Raw genomic sequence first — 18,413 nt, forward strand, 5'->3', positions numbered from 1 at the left:
ACTGGTAGATATAAAATGTTTCCCGTTTCGACATTAGAGGAGGTGCTCCTTTGTGGCTCAGCGGCCGTCGCCTCGCACTCACAATTGAGAGGTGAGACGTTCAATTCTGCGCGCCGGAGTCTTTTCCTGGATTATTTTTTTCTTGAGTTTTCATATATATATATCTACGTATACATATACGGTAAACGACGGCGACGCTGACGTCGGTGGCAAAATACAGACTAGAGTGTCCATATAATTGCTGTCGCAATAAAATATGTTTTCGCAAAGCCGAAATTTTCTTGAAGTCTTCGAATGTTAGTGTTCCTGGAAGGGGATTTTATCCCCACACTACGAAAGACTTCGCCAATGTTATGACAGAAAGTGTTCCCTTTTGTTTTCTCATTTTGAAACTCTGGTACAGAGTATTCATATGATTAAAATATTTTGCACTCGGCCTACGTTGACCCTTACCTGAGTGGTCAAGGCACTCCCCTTTGAACCGTTACGCCCCAGGTGCGAAGCCCGACCCCACTAGCGTATCTTTCTTTTACTATTTTCTTACAACGCCCAGGTAACCATAGAAACACAATGTCGTGGCCTTTTTGTAAGCGAAAAGGATTCTGCAGATCATGCTGCTCCCAAGTCACACGAAGAAGCAAACAGCGTTCCGATTCCGCTTTTAAAAGCGGAATCGGAACGCTGCGCGGCGAGGCAGATTCGTCAACTGGCCCGCAGTCTCACACTGACTGAGTGGAACACACCAAGCATATGACGTAATAGACTGCACGAGCTTTACCCTTCACTACTACTCCGGCATTCACCAGGCCTACATCGAAGTGTAGCTTCGCTTATCTATCACCTTTGTTTGGAAGTTGCTTTCACGAAAGCTTATACCACGTTAATCAGAATGACTGACAGTGCGGCATGCGATGTTTGCGGCACAGATGAAAATATCGAACACCTGCGGCGCCACTGTCTTCGATTTGCTTCAGACAGACAAGTACTTGCCGACGCAGTGCGGCGACTGGATGATCAGCCCGTTTCTGTGCAGGTGCTATTACAGCAGCGTCCATATCCCTCGACAGCCCACATGGCTGTGAAATTCCTGCTTTGTTTCTTGAGAAAGACGGGTTTGTGTGAACACCTCTGACTTGCGATGAACTTCTACATGCTGCAGCGAAATCACTGTCAGTCTCTCCTTTTTTTTCCTTCTCTTTCCTCTTTCTCATCTTTCTTGTCCACTACCCTACTCACCCAGTGTAGGGTAGCCAACCGAATGTCTTTCTGGTCAACCTCCCCGCTTTTTTCTTTTTCGTTTTGTTGCTTATTTCTTCCACTATTTCCTTACAGGAGTTTTATTACATTTGAAAACTCCATAATACTCGACCTAATATACATATTCCCACTTCGAAATGACCTCCAAGATGGGCTGGTTGCTCACGCTGTAGACAGACAACTTCATAGTGACATGACAAACCTTACTTGAGTGTCCTCAGGGTAACGAATCTGTGTGATCATGTGCGCACTTAGACGGCAAAGGCACTCACTTTGATGAAGAAAACGATCTTCATCCCTTCTTTCTGTTTCTCATTTTGTTAGCCTGTTTTCCTTGCATTCTGAAGCTTTAACGCACAGACACGAGGACAAATACGATATAGAAGCAGGGACTAGCATATTTTTCCTCGTGCTGTGCGCTAAAGCTTCAGTATGTAACAAAACCAGCTATCCCATCTTTCCGTATTACTGCTTTTCTTGCCTTCTTCCCCATCACAGGGTAGCCAGCCGATTTAAAGATTGGCTAACCTACCTGTCCTTGCGCTTCTTCCTTCCTCCTTTCCTTTCTCCCGAGATGGAGCTTGCCTTGATGCGTTAGCTTTCCCGCAGTGCATGTAGAAAAAAATGCAGCCGAAAAAGTCGAGGCCCTTATCCCCCCTGATAAGGCTCAACATTTGTTTGACGTCACACTGTGCAACAAAGCTTATATTGTACGTTTACATTAGTCTCCCAAGCTGAAACCTCCATTAATCCATGGGCTTTGCGCAATGCATATAAAAAAGTTGCCGAAAAAGTTGAGGCACTTATCACTCCTGATGAAGGCTCAAGTTTTGTCTCACGTCACACAGTGCAACTAAAGATATAGGGTCTCCCGAGCTGAAGCTTCTTCTGGTGCTTTGGCTTTCCAGCAATGCATGTCAAAAAAGTAGCCGAAAACGTTCAGGCCCAAATCATCCCCGATAAGGCTCAGCTTTTGTCGGACGTCACACCGTGCAACGAAGGATATACTGTACGTAAAATCAATATAAATAGGTCGTGAAAGTCATAACGAAAGGTCATCCGAAACTTATTGCGACAGACATGAACAACCGCACGACGAATGAAGTGCGACTAGGGGAAGAGGGGACAAATATTGAAAACAAAAAAAAAATTAAACGTTAATTTTCAACAGTTTTATTTTACTTGTTACCGCAAAGTAGTAGATTACTTTAAGGAAGAACCTTTGGTCTATGGTATGTGGTTTAGCCCTCGATTTTGTTTGTTTAGTTTCAGAAACTGCGGGCACATGCAGGCAGTCTGGTGACAAGAGCCAACGGTCTGTCCTTCGAGCGTGCATTTAGTTAGGCGTGTTCCCTAGTTCGACACATTGCCAGGCTAACTAAGCATCGCTCACTTTTCCGTACTCATTTCGTGGGTTCCTTCAGTCGTTTGCTTATTTTTTTATGCGCTGTTTACTATTGTGGCATTTCAGAGTTCAACTAGCTCACAGAATTTGTTGAGTTTTGCGATTGCCGACTGCTTTTGCTGGCGAACGGTCGGCGTGCACTCGCCTCTGGTGAATGTGAACGCGACACGCTAAGCAACGAGACGCGGTACTCTACGGCTGGCAAAACTATATTTCCCAAGCCGCTGTCTTGCTGCAGTGGTTTTCGACGATTGGGTAACGTGAGTTTTCGAACTGTAATTCTATTGTGCTAGTGAAGAGTTGTCTCACAATTGCCTTTGCGAAGTTTCTCATGCATATTACAAGGACGTCATTTGGCTAATAAAACAAGTTTGCTCCCACAATCCTTGTTTTTTGTTTCTGTTCTCTCTAGCATGCAATTAGTGAGACACAATTAAGGCGCAATGAGATTGCGTATTATTAACGCACGTAAAAGGTCAGCAGTTAAGAAAAATTTCAATTTCGTGCCATGTAGAATGAATGCGCGACGTCGCTACCACTTGCGGCAGTGACGCCATATTTTATTTTTTATTATTTTTTGTGTGAGGGTTGTTGTCCGCACCTCACGTCGATGGTGGCTACGAGCCGTGGACTACTGGATCCATGGGCTTCTATGAAAGTTACGCTACCTGTTTACATATGCCTTCCTATACATCTAGTTAGTATCCCAACTGAAGCTTCCCCTGATGCGTTGGCTTTCCTGCTATGCTTATAAAAAAGCAGCCTAAATTGTTGAGGCTCTTATCACCGCTGATAAAGCTCAACTTTTGTCGGACGTCACACTGTGCAACGAAGCTTATACTGTACGTTTGCATTAGAGTCTCCCGCGCTGAAGCTTACCCTAATGCGTTTGCTTTCCCAAAATGTATGTTAAAACCATCCGAAAAATAATGAGGCCCTTATCACCCCAGATAAGGCTCAACTTTTGTCTGACGTCACATAGCGCAATGAAGGATATGTTGTACGTTTATATTAGTCTCCCAAGCCTAACCTTTCCCTGCTGTGTTGGCTTTCCCGCAATGAATGTCAAAAAGAAGTAAAAAAAGTTGAGGCCCTTATCTTACCTGATAAGACTGAACTTTTGTGTGACGTCACACCGTGCAACGAAGGATGTAGTGTATGTTTATATTAGTCCTCCGAGCTGAAGCTTTCCCACAATACATATCCAAAAGCGGCCGAAAAAGTTGAGGCTTTTATCACCCCTGATAAGGCTAAACTTTTGTCTGATGTCACATCGCGCAACGAAGGATATACTGCACTCTTTTTTTAGAGTCTGCTTAGGTGAAACTTTTCTTGGTGGGTTGGCTTTGCCGCAATGAAGGTCAAGAAAGCAGCCGAAAAAATTGAGGCCCTTATCACCCCTGATAAGGCTCTACTTTTGTTCGACATCACACGTTGAGCCGGTGGACCTAATATTGCACCTTTTTGTTTTGTATATGTCGGAAACACTAAAGAAATTCAATGACGTCCGACAAAACTTGAGCCTTATCAGGGGTGATAAGGGCTTCAACTTTTTCGACTACTTTTTGACATTCATTGCGGCAAAGTCAACGGATCAAAGGAAGGTTCAGCTTGGGAGACTAATATAAACGTACAATATATCCTTCGTTGTGTGATGTGACGTCGGACAAAAGTTGAGCCTTATCAGTTGTGATAGAGACCTCAACTTTTCCGGCTGATTGTTCGCATGCGTTGCGGGAAAGCCATCGCGTCAGGGAAGTTTCAGCTCGGTAACATAAACGTACACTATAACCTTCTGTTGCATGGTGTGACGTCAGACAAAAGTTGAGCCTTATCAGAGGTGATAAGAGCCTCAACTTTTTGGCTGGTATTGCACATGCATTGAGAGAAAGCAAACGCATCAGGGAAAGCTTCGTCTCTGTGAGCTCTAATATAAACGCACAGTATATCCTTCGTTGGAAGTTGTGACCTGGGACAAAACTTGAGTCTTATCAGGGGTGATAAAAACCCCAACTTTTTCGTCTTGTTTCTGACACGCATTGCAGAGAAGCCAAAGCATCAGGGGAAGCTTCTGCTCGGGAGGCTCCTACGCGCACAGGAGGTTTGTTTTGCACGATGTGACGTCACACTAAAGTTGAGTCACTATCACAGAGTTTCTTACAAATATTTTCACGCTTATTATTCACCTCCAGCCTGCAGTTTGTAACCTGTGACATCTCTTGCATATTTACCTGCACTGTACTACCATTTTTCTTACTCGACTAATAAACATTGATTGATGACTTGATTTACTTACACTACCCGAAAAGGAGACTGTGAGCGGAGCTTCTATATACGTCAACGGAATAGAAGCCGCCTCAATGATTAAAGGTGTCTGTTCATCCATCCATCTCTCTGCCACGTAATAGAAATCGCACTGAAGAAGCATATATAGAAAACAAAATAAAACTCGTAGGGTGCGTTGGGTTTCGAAACCACTGACTCACGCTCTAAAGGTGAGTGCCTCACCCACTGGGCTAAAGGCCCAGACATGCACAACAACATGATCTCTGAACCTCGTGGATGAACCATGAAGAAATTCATGTATCAAATAAAAAAAATGCAATCCTGCACTGAGTTTCGAACTTAGGGCCCCACGCTTCAAATGTGAGTGTCTTACCCACTACGCTAAAGAACCAGGAGTGCAGGACGTATCTCTTAATCTTATTAATGAGCTAAAGATAAATAAACTCATAAAATAAAACTTTGAGGTTTTCCTGAGTTTCGAACCCCTAGTGCCACACTTCAATGTCGTGTGTCTCAGCTCCTGGGCTAAAAAAGCACACTTGCAGAAGTCATGCCACCATTCTACTAGTGAAGACATTTTACCGTGTGGGCCATTCTTCTGCCATGGATTTCCGGTTCAGTAGGATAGACCAATGACCAAAGTCCTCACTTGATTAACCTCCTCGGCTCTCTCCTTCGTTTATCTTTCTCTCTCTCACATTAACAAAAAATAAAATTATGTAGACCAAATTGTTCTAGTTGAAAAAAAATTCGTCCTGGTCCGGGAACCAGGACAAACTGTCCATCAACTAGAAGATCTTTGTCCGAAAAATCCTTGCGGATTTTTTCGTTGGTTATGCTACGAATGTGTGGGTAAAATTTCTTCCTTTTATAAGTCTTCGCTGACTTGCGGGATTCCGTAGAACTCACTCGCTTTAGTAAGGCTCACCGATAACCACACCGATTAAGAAAGTAGCACCCTTGGGTAGCTTCGTAGCGCACTGTTCTTCGTGAAAATTTTCAATTAAGTTTCAAATGCCCAAGCCATCGCTAAGTAGAATGTTTCAAATCGGGGTTGTGTGTTACCTGTGTGATGAGTACCCAGTGCTAGGCTCATTAGAAACATCTTCCTATTCTGTCACAGAATGGCTCGTCGTGGAGCTCCAGCAAATGACCCTCCAATGGCACGAAAATAACGACAATAGCAACAAACATGTCATAATCTTTCAAACATATGTATTTTGAACAGGAGAAAGCAAATAACTTTATTACAATGGGCCATGAAACAATAACATGGTGACCTCATGTAATGACCCTGACCTTGAGGCAGATATTCGCATATTCGATTCTTCATTTTACGAGCACACTTGCCGCGGGGTTTCCTCATATTTACTATATAATATCATTGCGTTATTTCTTTTATGTTCAAATCATCGCAACGAACACATCATGGCGAACACAGAATCATCGCTCAATTTGGTTGGCTGCTTATCGTCATGTGCTTGTGGAATTTATGACACGAAGAAAGCCTTCACGATTATCGTTAGGATCACCTTGATTGAAATACAACGTGATTCAAGCACACCATTCAAAGAAGTGTTTCGGTATTTTACATAATGTCACAGCTCACATCATTTCGCCAACACGGCTGCGACGACTAGGCTTGTCGAATATGACATGATGCGTCTACAGAATCACACCTCCATCATTTCCAACTGTGTGTCAGTGAAAGCCCGCATAAGATCACGTGCCTCCGAGGGCTCACAGTATGAGAATCGGCTGACGCTTTGCAAAGGAGACGACACAGAAACGTGGTAAATCAGACACTTCTTTTGCCTGTTTTACGAGTACTGTACAAACAGCTCCATATATGCTCCAGTCCGATTGAAAGTGATCTATATCATTGTCAGCGCAGTGCTTCGTCACAGTGCTCCTTAGTTAAACTTTTTCTGAGGCCTGCGATTGCAAATTTGTGCGTTCACGCATTTAGGAAATGCGCAGCAAGGGTATAGAAGTTATCTCAACGATGCTTGCGAAGCGGCTGTATGACATGATCCAGCGTCAATATGTGGACAGGGAAATACGAGAACATAACCGACATTGCTGGATAAAAGCAGAACTCGCTGTTAAAACACACGAAGCGTAAATAATAAAACCAGCACTCTACGAGAAGCATGCCATGTAGTTTACCGCGGAGCACGCTAGAAGAGATGGACGTCAGTTCCTTGAAACGTTTCCTTCTGGGCTCAGTCTTTACCGAAGCGTCACTTATAGTTTTGTGAGGTAACGTTCACGCACTTTGAAGTGAATACACAATAGATACAATGTCTGTGCATCAGTGTTCATAGATGCTGTATTCCTCTTTGTTCGACGCAACAAACGGTGCGAGAGAAGTCCACGTAAATAGGAGTAAGAACGGGTGTTTCATGGCAAAGGCCACGGCATGCCACTGAAGTCCACCGGTTCACCAAGTCCAGCATCCGCTTGCAGCAAGCTCATGACGACCGCCATGACAACATGGAAAGGAGGAGCCATGAACGCCTCATCGTTTCCTTCACTGTTGCCCTGACTTTTGACAGTCAGGATCTACTGACTCACGAAGCTGTTCACCAGGTCCAGATCTAGGATAAAGAAGCAGAACGTAAAACTACAGGCATAATCTCTTATTGAACTAAGTACACGTGAGTGTATTACAGCCTTATTTGAACGAGAAATGGTTGATACACTTGTTTCATGTATTTTCTAATGCATATTTTTTGTGCGGTTACAATCGTTCGTGACCATTTAAAAGGGCCCTGAAACACTTTTTTAAGTAGCCCTAGAATTGATTCACTGCAAGAGCTTATTGCCTCAAGAATTGAATGCCGCAAAAATATTAAGAAACTTTCCAGCACGAGCGGAGTTACAAAGAATTTTCGCACGCTGCAATTGCGTTCTTCCTTCTCTCGTTCCGGCAAAAGCACTGAGGGCTAAGCAGGGTGGGATGGCAGGGGAAAACAGTATGTCACGCGTCTCGTTACCATGAGCTCTTTTTTTTTCTTCGAATACGAGGCTTTTTTCGTGTGATCGCATGCACACGCGTAGACAAGTCGCGGCTTCTCACGGCGATCTCTGTAATGAACAAGCACACCATGTTCAAATCAGCCAATCGCTGATAGGTGGCTTTCTAAGCGCAAATTTTGAGCGTCTTCCGTCATTTTTAGAGAGAAGAGAAAACAATTTTGAGCTGACATAGATAATTTTTTGTGAGTTTAAGACCACGTGCTGCGCTATATTATTTGTCTCGCATTTTCTCGGGAGCCTCTACTACTAATCAGCAGCATTTTCTGACCATGCTCAAAAAGTGTTGCTGGGCCCCTTTGACAAATTTGTTGGGTTCCAGGATGTAAGTAACACGTCGCTAAAAATAAAAAGAATTAAAAGAAAACTGTCACCTCTGTCTTGGAAGCGATACAAGTACCAACTGTGAGAGCTGTAGACAGTGATCTTATTACACGACGTGTATAGAGTCTTTGTTCGACATGTCTTTTTTTCAGCCATAGTACAAATAATAATACTGCTTAGGGTTTAACGTCCGAAACCACCATATAATCATGAGAGACACCGTGGTGATGGGGTCCAGAAACTTCGACCACCTCGAGTTTTTTTACGTGAACATAAATTTAAGTATACGGGCCTCAAGCATTTTCGCCTCCATTGAAAATGCGGCGGCCGCAGCCAGGATTCGATTCCGCGACCTGCGGGTCAGCAGCCGAGTGCCTTAGCCATCAGATCACCGTGGCGGGTCTCTTTAGCCATTACCGTGCGTATACTAAAGGCTTAATTATTCTCGGCATGTGGCCATGTTTGCAAGTAACACAACACTGAAGTGTGATGGCTTAATTGTGAGTCACCACAAGTGCTTTTTCTAGTGTCTTGGTGCACTCACCGATGCTGAATCTCTAGTCATCACAAACTGCGCGTACTAATTTCAGTCGTTTTCCAATAATAATAACTGATCACAGCACCGCATCACAAAGTGGCTTCGTTACGACATGGTGCGAAAACCAGCATTACGCGAACGTCGCAGGTATGGTGCTGTCTTGAAATGTACTGTCCGAAAAATTATAAGCACTTGTAGTCTTTAACTTACTGCCATTCAAAAATAAAAACCTAATCGAAGTAACCCGTACCGAAGGTTGACAACACTTCAAATGAATATTCACTCAATAATGTGCGCTGTTATTTCCATCCCTACCTGAAACAAAAAGATTGCGCTCGACCAAGAACTTCATTGCGATTGAATAGCTTCATACATTGGTTTTCAACTTCAGCAGAATAAAACATCATTGTGCACTTCCAAGCAGCCGTTGCTTATTTTTGACTGCAATCCGCCAGTGCATATCATGTAATAAGGTGTGCTCAGCATAAGATCTAAATGTGGTTGTACTCCCCGCCTGATCCCTAACGTACGATTCCAAGCAGTAAACTTCCGTGGTCTGTTAAAACTCCAGGACACACGTTTTCACAAAATTGCAAGCTACCTTGCCTGAACTATTTTACAAACTATGTCCTGGATTGTTTTTGAGGGTTGCGACCGTGAAGTGTTGCCACGCTCAGCTTTCAAAGGCGTTTGAAGCAGTTAAAGCGTTCTTCAAGAAGCATTTTGTCCTCTAAGACTCAAAACTCTAATGTAATCAGGCGGCATCAATTTTGGGATTCAAAGTTATCAGTGTTTTTATTCATCGACACAGCTGACAGGTTTTATATACTGATAGAGTAGAAGCTCATATATAGGAAAGATTTTGGTTTGGATGTGAAACAGGAAACCGTAACGTTGACAGGCCTCTGTGCTCAAACCGGACGGCTTCTGCATAGGTGAAGTATACGGTATGATGGGAGCCTGTCTAGTCGGGACAGAGGTGTGAGAAATTAGATGGAAAAAATGTTTCGACGGCTACATGGCAGCTTTGTTCACAACTTTGTTGGCACATATTAAAATGATTTTGGAAAAGCCGTAAAAATCCGCCATGTCTAGTTTGCTGTCTTGCCAACTTCGATTGACTCACATGACAGCTACGATCTCTCTGATTGAAAATGTGACAGTTTTCACAGGATTTGACGACCCATTTCGACAGCGTACAAAATAGCATAAGGAAAGAAAAAAACGAACATACGGAAAAAGCAACGGTGTAAAAAAAAAACGTCCATGAAATATGGACACTTATGACATTCGCCACAAAAACCAGTAATAACTCTACGACGTTTTACCACACCTAATGTTTCATTATTCACATAAGCAAAAGTTGGGCCAAGCCTTGTAAAGCTACAGGCTATCTTTTTACTCAGTGGCAAGCATTTGCATGCAATCAAGGAAAGAAAGTACTGCATGTTAGTCGACAGCGTCATAAGTTTTACGCTCCTTCACAGATTACGTACCGATGGAGCAAACTTTTCATCAAGTGGGCAGGGCACCTACCAGCCTTTGCCATGACTTGATTGGCTGGCGATGTGGACCTGAACGACACGTTAACAAACCATAACGTGAGAAATGTGGCGCAATGAAACTCTCGCCCACTACCCGCAAACTGTGTCTCGTACTCTTGTTGCAGATTCGGAACATTGAGGCGAAAACCATTGCTTAGCTCTGCGCAGTGTAAGCTTATTTTAAAACGAGTTTAAACGCCATAAGTAAGCTTAATTTTATTTCTTAAACGCCGCGGGCAGCGAAGTGAGCAGGTAAAGTCTGCGATGGTCACGCAACAGTGTCTTCAACCTTCTAATGAACAGATTTGTTTCCCAAACGTAAAAGGCTGGTTCGTAAGAAAATGTCCGTAATTACTTTTAGCTTATCGGCCAAAGACTAGCCCAAGGGAAGCTCATAAGTACCGGTGAAGTATAATACATGAAAAGACACACTGAGGAGGAAAGATTGCCAGCCAGATCTGCGAAACCACCAGCATCAGCGCTTTTGACTTATTTTTAGTGCAAGTCTAGCGAGTGCGATCATTCTTGCTTGTTCTCTTAAAACTTCTCTAGACAGGGTTATACGAACAGGCCTGGTTCAGTTCCACACGATGTCGTCTGTCTCTTTCTCGCTGCGTACTTCCCTGGAACACCTTTCTCAACTTTCTGGAGCAGGGTGGGGGAAGGAGGGTGATCAGAGCGATGTCCTCTATACCTGTCATGCCCCCCCCCCCCCCCACTGTTCGGTAAATATTTGGAGTGTAAGAGGATAGCTCGTGCAACGTGTCTTTTTACAAGTGGCATCTTTACTACGTACACAGTTACGTAACCAATCTGACAGCTTGGAACAACAACAATAACAACAACAACAAAAAGAAAGATAGTGTACTCATGATGATTGTCATGGCGTGAAGTGACGGCTAGAGACTAGGACAAGTAGAAAAACAAGGACGACCCTCTGCCACCACCCTTATAAGCTATAATGCGCTTGCGTAGTCTTCGTACCCTTCGCTGTCATCCGTTGGGGCGTCTTCGGGCAAACTGAGGTTGGCGGATGCCCACGACTTGAGGTAGCCAGTGCAGTGGATGACTGAGTATCGGCGGTAAAAGCTGTGCAACTTTCGGCATCGCTGGCCTCCCGTCGTGGTGTCGGCCTCCTCCTTGACGGTCGCCTGCGTCTTGCATTTCATCCGACAGAAGAAGGAGCAACGAGCACCAGGACACAGCCTGCTGGGCTGCGGAGGAAACTCCTTTTTCAGCAGCAGCATCGCCGCATGAACCGGGGCAAAAAGGTCACGTGTCATGACGAATACATAGGGTCATAGGTCGGCAGAAGTTGTGCAGCTCACTCAAACTCACTCATGAAACACATCTGGCGCTCTGGACTCATTCGAACCCAGACTCACTAACATTTTACCGTGCATGACTCACTCGGACTCAAACTGGCCAAATTATTACTCACCAGGACTCACTCAGAATAAGGCTCACGGCTCGATATGAGTCTGAGTGAGTCGACTCATGAGGGAGTTCGCCGACCTGTGCATACAGCATAAGACTAAACTTACGTTGAAAAAGGACAACTCTGCTTTACACAGCTATAAAAGACCTAAATATCGGGAGCACAGGATGTCTGAGTTCAAGGCTGTAAGGCAAGTCCGCTGGCCGAAACATCGGCACGAGCGGCCCTCCATGTTCACCAATTTTCTTCTGTTCAACCTTCACTATTCCCCTGAACTTCTGCTTTTTCAGAATTCCAGGAGTTGAGGCTTTCACTACTAAAAGCTGATTAGAGACAAGATTTTCACAATACATCGACAATAGTATTTTCTATTCATGAAAAGCGCCATTTTTAATTTTTGCACTACTGCTTTCTCAGTCATGTGTGTAGTGGCGTGAGAACCAGGTCATAAGACACCAAATTACCCTATTTGCTTTCGTGTATACGGCTTTATATTGTTTCACGGCGTTAAGTTAGTTGGCACCGGTACTAAACGGCAAGGTTATCAGTCAAAAATAATGTGAACTAGAAGCACGCGTAAAATGGTTTGCGACGCCTTGTTTTTCTAGCTGTTAACTGTTGTTTGCAGTATAGTTACAAGAGCTACCTTTAAGGGATCAATAAAAAGCGTTAGATTACACGACTCAATCGCAAGCTTAATGCCCATTCTCATTTCGTTCTTTATGTACAGAATAGTATGAGTCAGAATCGTTGATTGAATACTGCCATTATAACGAAGCGCAACTTAGAAAACAAGCACGTACTCGTTGCATCGATAGGCTTTTCTTCGGACACAGGTCCGACGAAGAGAGTTGCTCTTTGACTTTGGCGATGTCCTTGGGTGCAGAACGTCAAACCAGCTTTGTCCGAGGAGATATCCCCGAGGTCCTCCAAGCGCTGATACAGCGGGCCCGACTCGTTACTGAAGTCGTCCTAGGGACCCCGAAATAGGAGTTCCTCCCACGCTCTCCTTCTTCATGCTTTTGTGAAGAAAGACGTTTCTTTCTCTCTCTCTCTCTGAGAATGCCAAAAAGAGGAATGGAAAATTAACCTTTGCGATGGTGAATGCATAAATCGACATAACACATCATAATGCACAATAAGCACTTTGCCTTACAACGACGGCGAGGTTTCGTGATAGTTAGGTGACATAATATTGTATGTCTATGGCAGTGTTTTCTTTTTTGGTTTCTGTCATCTGTAAGGATTTGCTCGTTTGTATTTTTTACAGCACTAGTAATGCCTGCTACGGTATAGTGAAACAATACTCATACCCCACACGCGCGTGCTCACACACACCATCACTGTAACTTTGATTGGCTCATTTCGGGGAAAAACCCAAATCTTTCAGCACTTAACGGGAGCACGCCCTGAGCCAAAACTTGTAATCACGTGCACATATGAAAACAAAAACACACGAAAAGATGATATAGACGTCAAGAAAGGTAGGCGCTAAACGCAAACTCGGAAACAGAACTTGCCGGTAGAGACCCATTTGGCGGTACACCTCAGAACGTAAGATCTTGCATATCCTAGACAAGCGAGCTGGTGACAGACTGAAACCTCCCGAGAGATGATATCCAAGATCCTACGTTCTGAGCAGTACCAAGTGCGTCTCTACCTGCAAGTTCTGTGTCCGAGTTTGCGTTTAGCGTCTTGAGCCAAAATTCGCATTGCTACAACTTGTGTGAAGCGTGAGGGTTGGGTTGGTTTTACTCTGACGGGAAGGTGGCGATTCCTGTTGGGTAGTAGTGATACTTTATTACCTAATTTGTTTAGACAGGAACATCTATATTACTATATACTATTGCCCCCTTTACTATTAATATTTCTTTCTTTCTTGCTATTGAAACTACGCAACACGATTGTGATTATCCACCTATTTCTTACTCCTCATCTTTCATCCTTTCCTTTCTATCGTTCCCCCTTGTTCTCAATCCCAAGTGTAGGGTAGCCAACCAAGCCAAAGCTTGGTTAACCTCCCTGCCTTTCTTCTCCGGTGCTGTCTCTCTCTTTCCTTTCTCAAACCTATCGCTGCGAGTGGATTTGCAGAGGACAAAATGTTACTTCAACTTTCCAATGCTTCCTCCTTACATTCATCTCTCTCTCTTTCAGTGACATGCTGCAAAGTCGGACTGGGAAACATCGGTCACCGCAGCTCTTGCGAGTCGTTTTATACATTTTTATGAAAAACAAGATAAGTGAAATGCTGCACTATTTCCGTTTTTTTGAACATGAAAGTGTTTTATGCCGAGGTCCACTACGGCCCCATGACGTATTTTTGTCACAAATATGACGTTGTGAAATATTTTCCTAAAGATCGCAAAGAAAAAAAAACAAGAAGAAAAAGTACAGCAGTTGGCCGCCGAACCAGTGACCTCGCACTCCACAATGCTCGACGCCTAACAACAAAACCACAGAGCGACCCTCCTCCGACATGTTACCGGATAACCATTTATATGCACCATGTACCGCTGGCAGGCCTTACAGCTCAGAAACTTCAGCACGTTTTAGTAATCAGTAGCGATATGACACGACGGGGGCCCGTTGAAAGGGCGCGCTCGAAAGGTCGTCCTGCCAGCCAACCCGAGCCTGGCGGTGCACGTGCACGCCGGCTCCGAGGCGCAGACCCATGAAGGCTTCCTAGCGCCTCCACATAGCGTGGTTGGAGTGGCCAAAAACGCGTTATATGTTCTTCAGCGCACTGGCTCACTCGCGCGCACGCTTATCTCGAGATTTGGGTGCTTTATACCTTCTGTGCTTCCACCGTAAGTTTGCTTTGGAGTTACAGTAGTTAAAAAGAGTACCAACGTCAATTTGATCGCTATCGCGGCGGGTTTACGAAAAAAAAGCGAGCTGCTCAAACACCAAGCAAAAATTGTTACAGTTGTTTGTCCGAGTTCGTCCTGTATATGCTCAATGCGTGCGCGTCTTTCTTGAGGTACGTGCTGCTAATTTGGGAATGCTTGCCGTTCTTCGCGTAACATTGAAATTTGTTACTAACGCAGTCATTCCTTCGCCCTTGTGACGAAACAATATACAAGAAATGATCAGCAACCTCGGCGAGGACGCGTTTTATTTTTGTGTTACCAGTATTCCCAAAAAGAGGTATCAACCGTGTGTTTTAAGCTGAGACCGAGATGCTTGTGAGAGAATGCCGCGGTACTTTCTCATTCACCTGGATGTAGTTTAGCGTCTGTTTGACCAATTCCGACCTAAACAGAATGTGACCACGGTCACAGCTCACAACGAACAAAAAAATGTCAGCAACCTGGAAAAAAAGAAAGAAAACAAAATTCATCAGAAATACCTTCGGTCAGAGCTTTTTAAATGTAACTGTCATTCTTAATGATACATGTTCTTCAGTGCCTCACTGAAAAAGTTTGATTAAAGTCATTGTAAGAAACCCTCACGTCACACCAGCTATAGCTTATGAACTTTGATTTTTCACGATAAGCATTCGCAAAGACTGTATGTTTTGGTGCGTGGTCAATAACTGATAAACCCTTTTGTGGTTCTTGCTGCAAAAGTTTATTCGTGCGGGAGTACAAAAAGAATATGTGACGTGGCACCAAGCAATGTCCGATCAAGACAGCTTCGAAGTAGCTGCAGTAAATACGACAACAGATGGCTAGTCGATTGCTATCTCGATCGCAAGTGAAAATTCCTAAGCTTTGTAGGTAACTTCGAACTCTAGTTGCACGAACGTTATTTAGGGGAATAAACTTTCAGAATTCAAGTTACGATATCACTTACCTGTTAAACAATTTTTTTTGACGTTCTCGTTTGACAACCATGGGGACTTGTAGTGCCCTTCCGTGTACGAAATTATGGAACCTGCATGATGGAAGAGAAATTAATGGTCTGAACTGAATGCGACCACCCACCATGAACACCAGTAATGCTCTTAGGCATAAATGATTCACGAGTCGAATAATGAGATTGATTGGTGTACTGATATTGGTAATGCTAGCAAGTGCTGCGAGGTATCGCTGCACAACGAACTATTGCTGAACAAATACATGACATCGGTTTCTGTGCAATAAATATTCATTAACAGTGCCGTAAATCTTCGGCTAAGCTTCTGTAAAGCAAGCGCATTCGAAGGAACATTGTACTCCGACCCCAGTGATTGTGACGAGCATGTACCACGATGGGTATTAATGTGCTGCACGACCATGCGGAGTACGGTCAGCTTGTCCAGCTTCTGGGACATGGCCTTACACGTTTGCACCAAGATCATCTCGCTGATGCCCATTGTCCCGGCGTTGCTTCTCGAACTTGCTGTGGTTCTGCCTGCAAATCCAGCTTCAGCCGTGAGCCCGTTGGCTGAACGTTTAGCGAAACACTTAGAGTGACACTTTTACCGCGGTAACGTCAATATGATATCTATATATTATCGTGCTTTGGCATTAAGAAACAAAAGTTATAGGTTACACTTTGAAATAGGCATAAAACGCAGGCATACAAGCTCTTGCAATGCACACCAAAAGTAAAAGTCGTTGATTTCCGCTCGCTCCCACAAAAAAAAAATGAAGTGGGCACATGCCTTTGTTGTCATCTGACAGTGAATTCTTAGCATATTCCATAGGCGCATCAGCTGGGAAGGGCAAGGGGGTTGCGAGCGCACCCCACTGAGAAAAATTAGGAGAACTGAGTACCCCCTTCAACAGTCGTCACTATTGGCTCCACGCTGGGGAAACCAACTAAGGCGAAGTTTTTTCTTCACCACAGTAATCACTCAAATACATTGTTACGAAGGAGGACCTGAAAATTTACGAAAGAACATTACAATATACTGAAATGTTTCCACCGTTTCTGCAGTGACGATTTTTCTAGGCTGTTAGCCTAAGGTACGGGCCGCCTATGCGGCACTTTCACGCCTTCTGCTGTAGTACTGCAGAGCTGGCTAGCGCTCAGCAGGGACCCTATAATATTGCATCACTTGTTCATTCTTTTATTTTACCGTGACTGGTCAATGCCGCCACGGGTGGAAACGAGCAAACTTTTTTTTATTCGACTGGTCAAAACATTTGCTGCTTCCGAAAGTAATTTTCTTTCACCGAAAAGGAATAGCCTTACCGCTGCTCTGTCGAAGCTGCTGTGAGCCGATGCGTTACAAATCTTTTTTAATGTTGAAGTTTTGCCGAACTCAAAGCAACAAAAAAAGCTTTCCTTTTTATTCTTCGATAAACCTGATAAGCGTTGTTTACGGTCTCTTGGAGAAATGGCGGCAGCTTATGAAGTGGCGACAAATTAAGCTATACAGAGAGAAGAGAACGAACGCGTGGGAAACCATGTAAAAGCGGCAAAGGAAGCTCTGATTGATATGTAGGGTTTAACGTCCCAAAACCACCATACGATTATGAGATACATAGATACATAGTTTCAGGGATACATAGAAGCATACGATTATGAGAGACGCCGTAGTGGAGGACTCCGGAAGTTTCGACCACCTGGGGTTCCTTAACGTGCACCCAAATCTGAGCACACGGGCCTACAACATTTCTGCCTCCATCAGAAATGCAGCCGCCGCAGCCGGGATTCGATCCCGCGACCTGCGGGTCAGGAGCCGAGTACCTTAGCCACTGGACCACTGTGGCGGGGTTAAAGAAAAGAAAGCTCCAATTTTACGAAAACTCACCAGAAGCTCCATTGTTTCGTCATTGCGGTTAACGCAGTAGCTGTGAATATCGTACATTTTGTAACGTAAGCGCTTTTGCAGCAGTTTCCAGTCTTAAAAGCTGTTCCGGACTGGCAATGTGAACTCTTTTGTCTGTAATGCCTGGTTGTTCACTGTGCGGAAGCGAGGCGGTTCCCACCTCAATGCCGCCCGCGGCACGGCAACCCCGCGTTGCTCGGGTGGCCAGCGAGCAGGGTGGCCATGGCGCTCAGGTGGTAGCCACATCGCTGGACGCGCTCGGCTGTCCGGGGCATGGCATCAGGGCCGCCGGAGGGCACCTAACTTGGTCACACAGGGCACCGGCAACAACCGGATACCATTTGATTATTCTGCTGCCGCGGTACGTGCGAATAAAAAAAACAGGTCACCATCGAGGCCTGCAGCATCTGATAGAAGAGAATAGTCCCCAAAGAGACCATGCAACTCATTTACAAACAGTTTCAATTAATGAGTTCATCGCCTTACGAATAAAGTGCCGCAAATTTTCTTTTTTTTAAGAATCCGTCAAGTGTGAGCACAGGTACAAGTATTTGTCGCAAGCTCGAAGCACTTTGTTCTGAGCGAGCGGGTTGAAAGCTATACGCAGGAGGGGGAGAATGGAATGACAAGGATATTAGAAGTTACGTCTATTTCTCAGCGCATGCCACAACCTTCAGCAATAATACGGAAATACAGGTTAGTTTTGGCATTAAACCTCGAGAAATTTGCCTTTTTTATACGCACAGCTTACCTTGAGCGTTATCATGAACGTGATAGTGTAATTTTATTCGCGGCGAGATCAGGCTATATATAGGTGGCAGCACTGTCCCCGCGTAAGTGTGAATAGGCAGTCAGCGGCGCTTCGTCGCGTGTGGTCTGAG

At 44.4% G+C, this 18,413-nt stretch overlaps 1 protein-coding gene and 1 pseudogene across 1 annotated transcript; both read right to left on the reverse strand.

The window, feature by feature from the left end:
• Positions 1-6,164: 6,164 nt before the first annotated feature.
• Positions 6,165-12,873, reverse strand: LOC142786729 (protein cycle-like). The gene is made up of 3 exons (XM_075884375.1): positions 12,635-12,873; positions 11,378-11,607; positions 6,165-7,548 (listed from the first exon to the last, which is right to left on the reverse strand). Exons 1-3 carry the CDS (start codon positions 12,641-12,643, stop codon positions 7,482-7,484), a joined length of 306 nt encoding a protein of 101 aa, XP_075740490.1. The 5' UTR covers positions 12,644-12,873; the 3' UTR covers positions 6,165-7,481.
• Positions 12,656-17,778, reverse strand: LOC142792799 (basic helix-loop-helix ARNT-like protein 1; annotated as a pseudogene).
• Between the last annotated feature and the right edge of the window lie 635 nt (positions 17,779-18,413).

The sequence above is a fragment of the Rhipicephalus microplus genome, chromosome 2 (assembly GCF_043290135.1).
Source record: "Rhipicephalus microplus isolate Deutch F79 chromosome 2, USDA_Rmic, whole genome shotgun sequence".
Taxonomy (NCBI): Eukaryota; Metazoa; Arthropoda; class Arachnida; order Ixodida; family Ixodidae; genus Rhipicephalus; species Rhipicephalus microplus.

Excerpts from the sequence above, each read along its gene's own strand:
- LOC142786729 (XM_075884375.1), bottom strand. Across the intron at positions 7,549-11,377 it reads CCAACGGATGACAGCGAAGG|ATCTGGACCTGGTGAACAGC; the intron begins GTACGAAGACTA and ends TCTTTATCCTAG.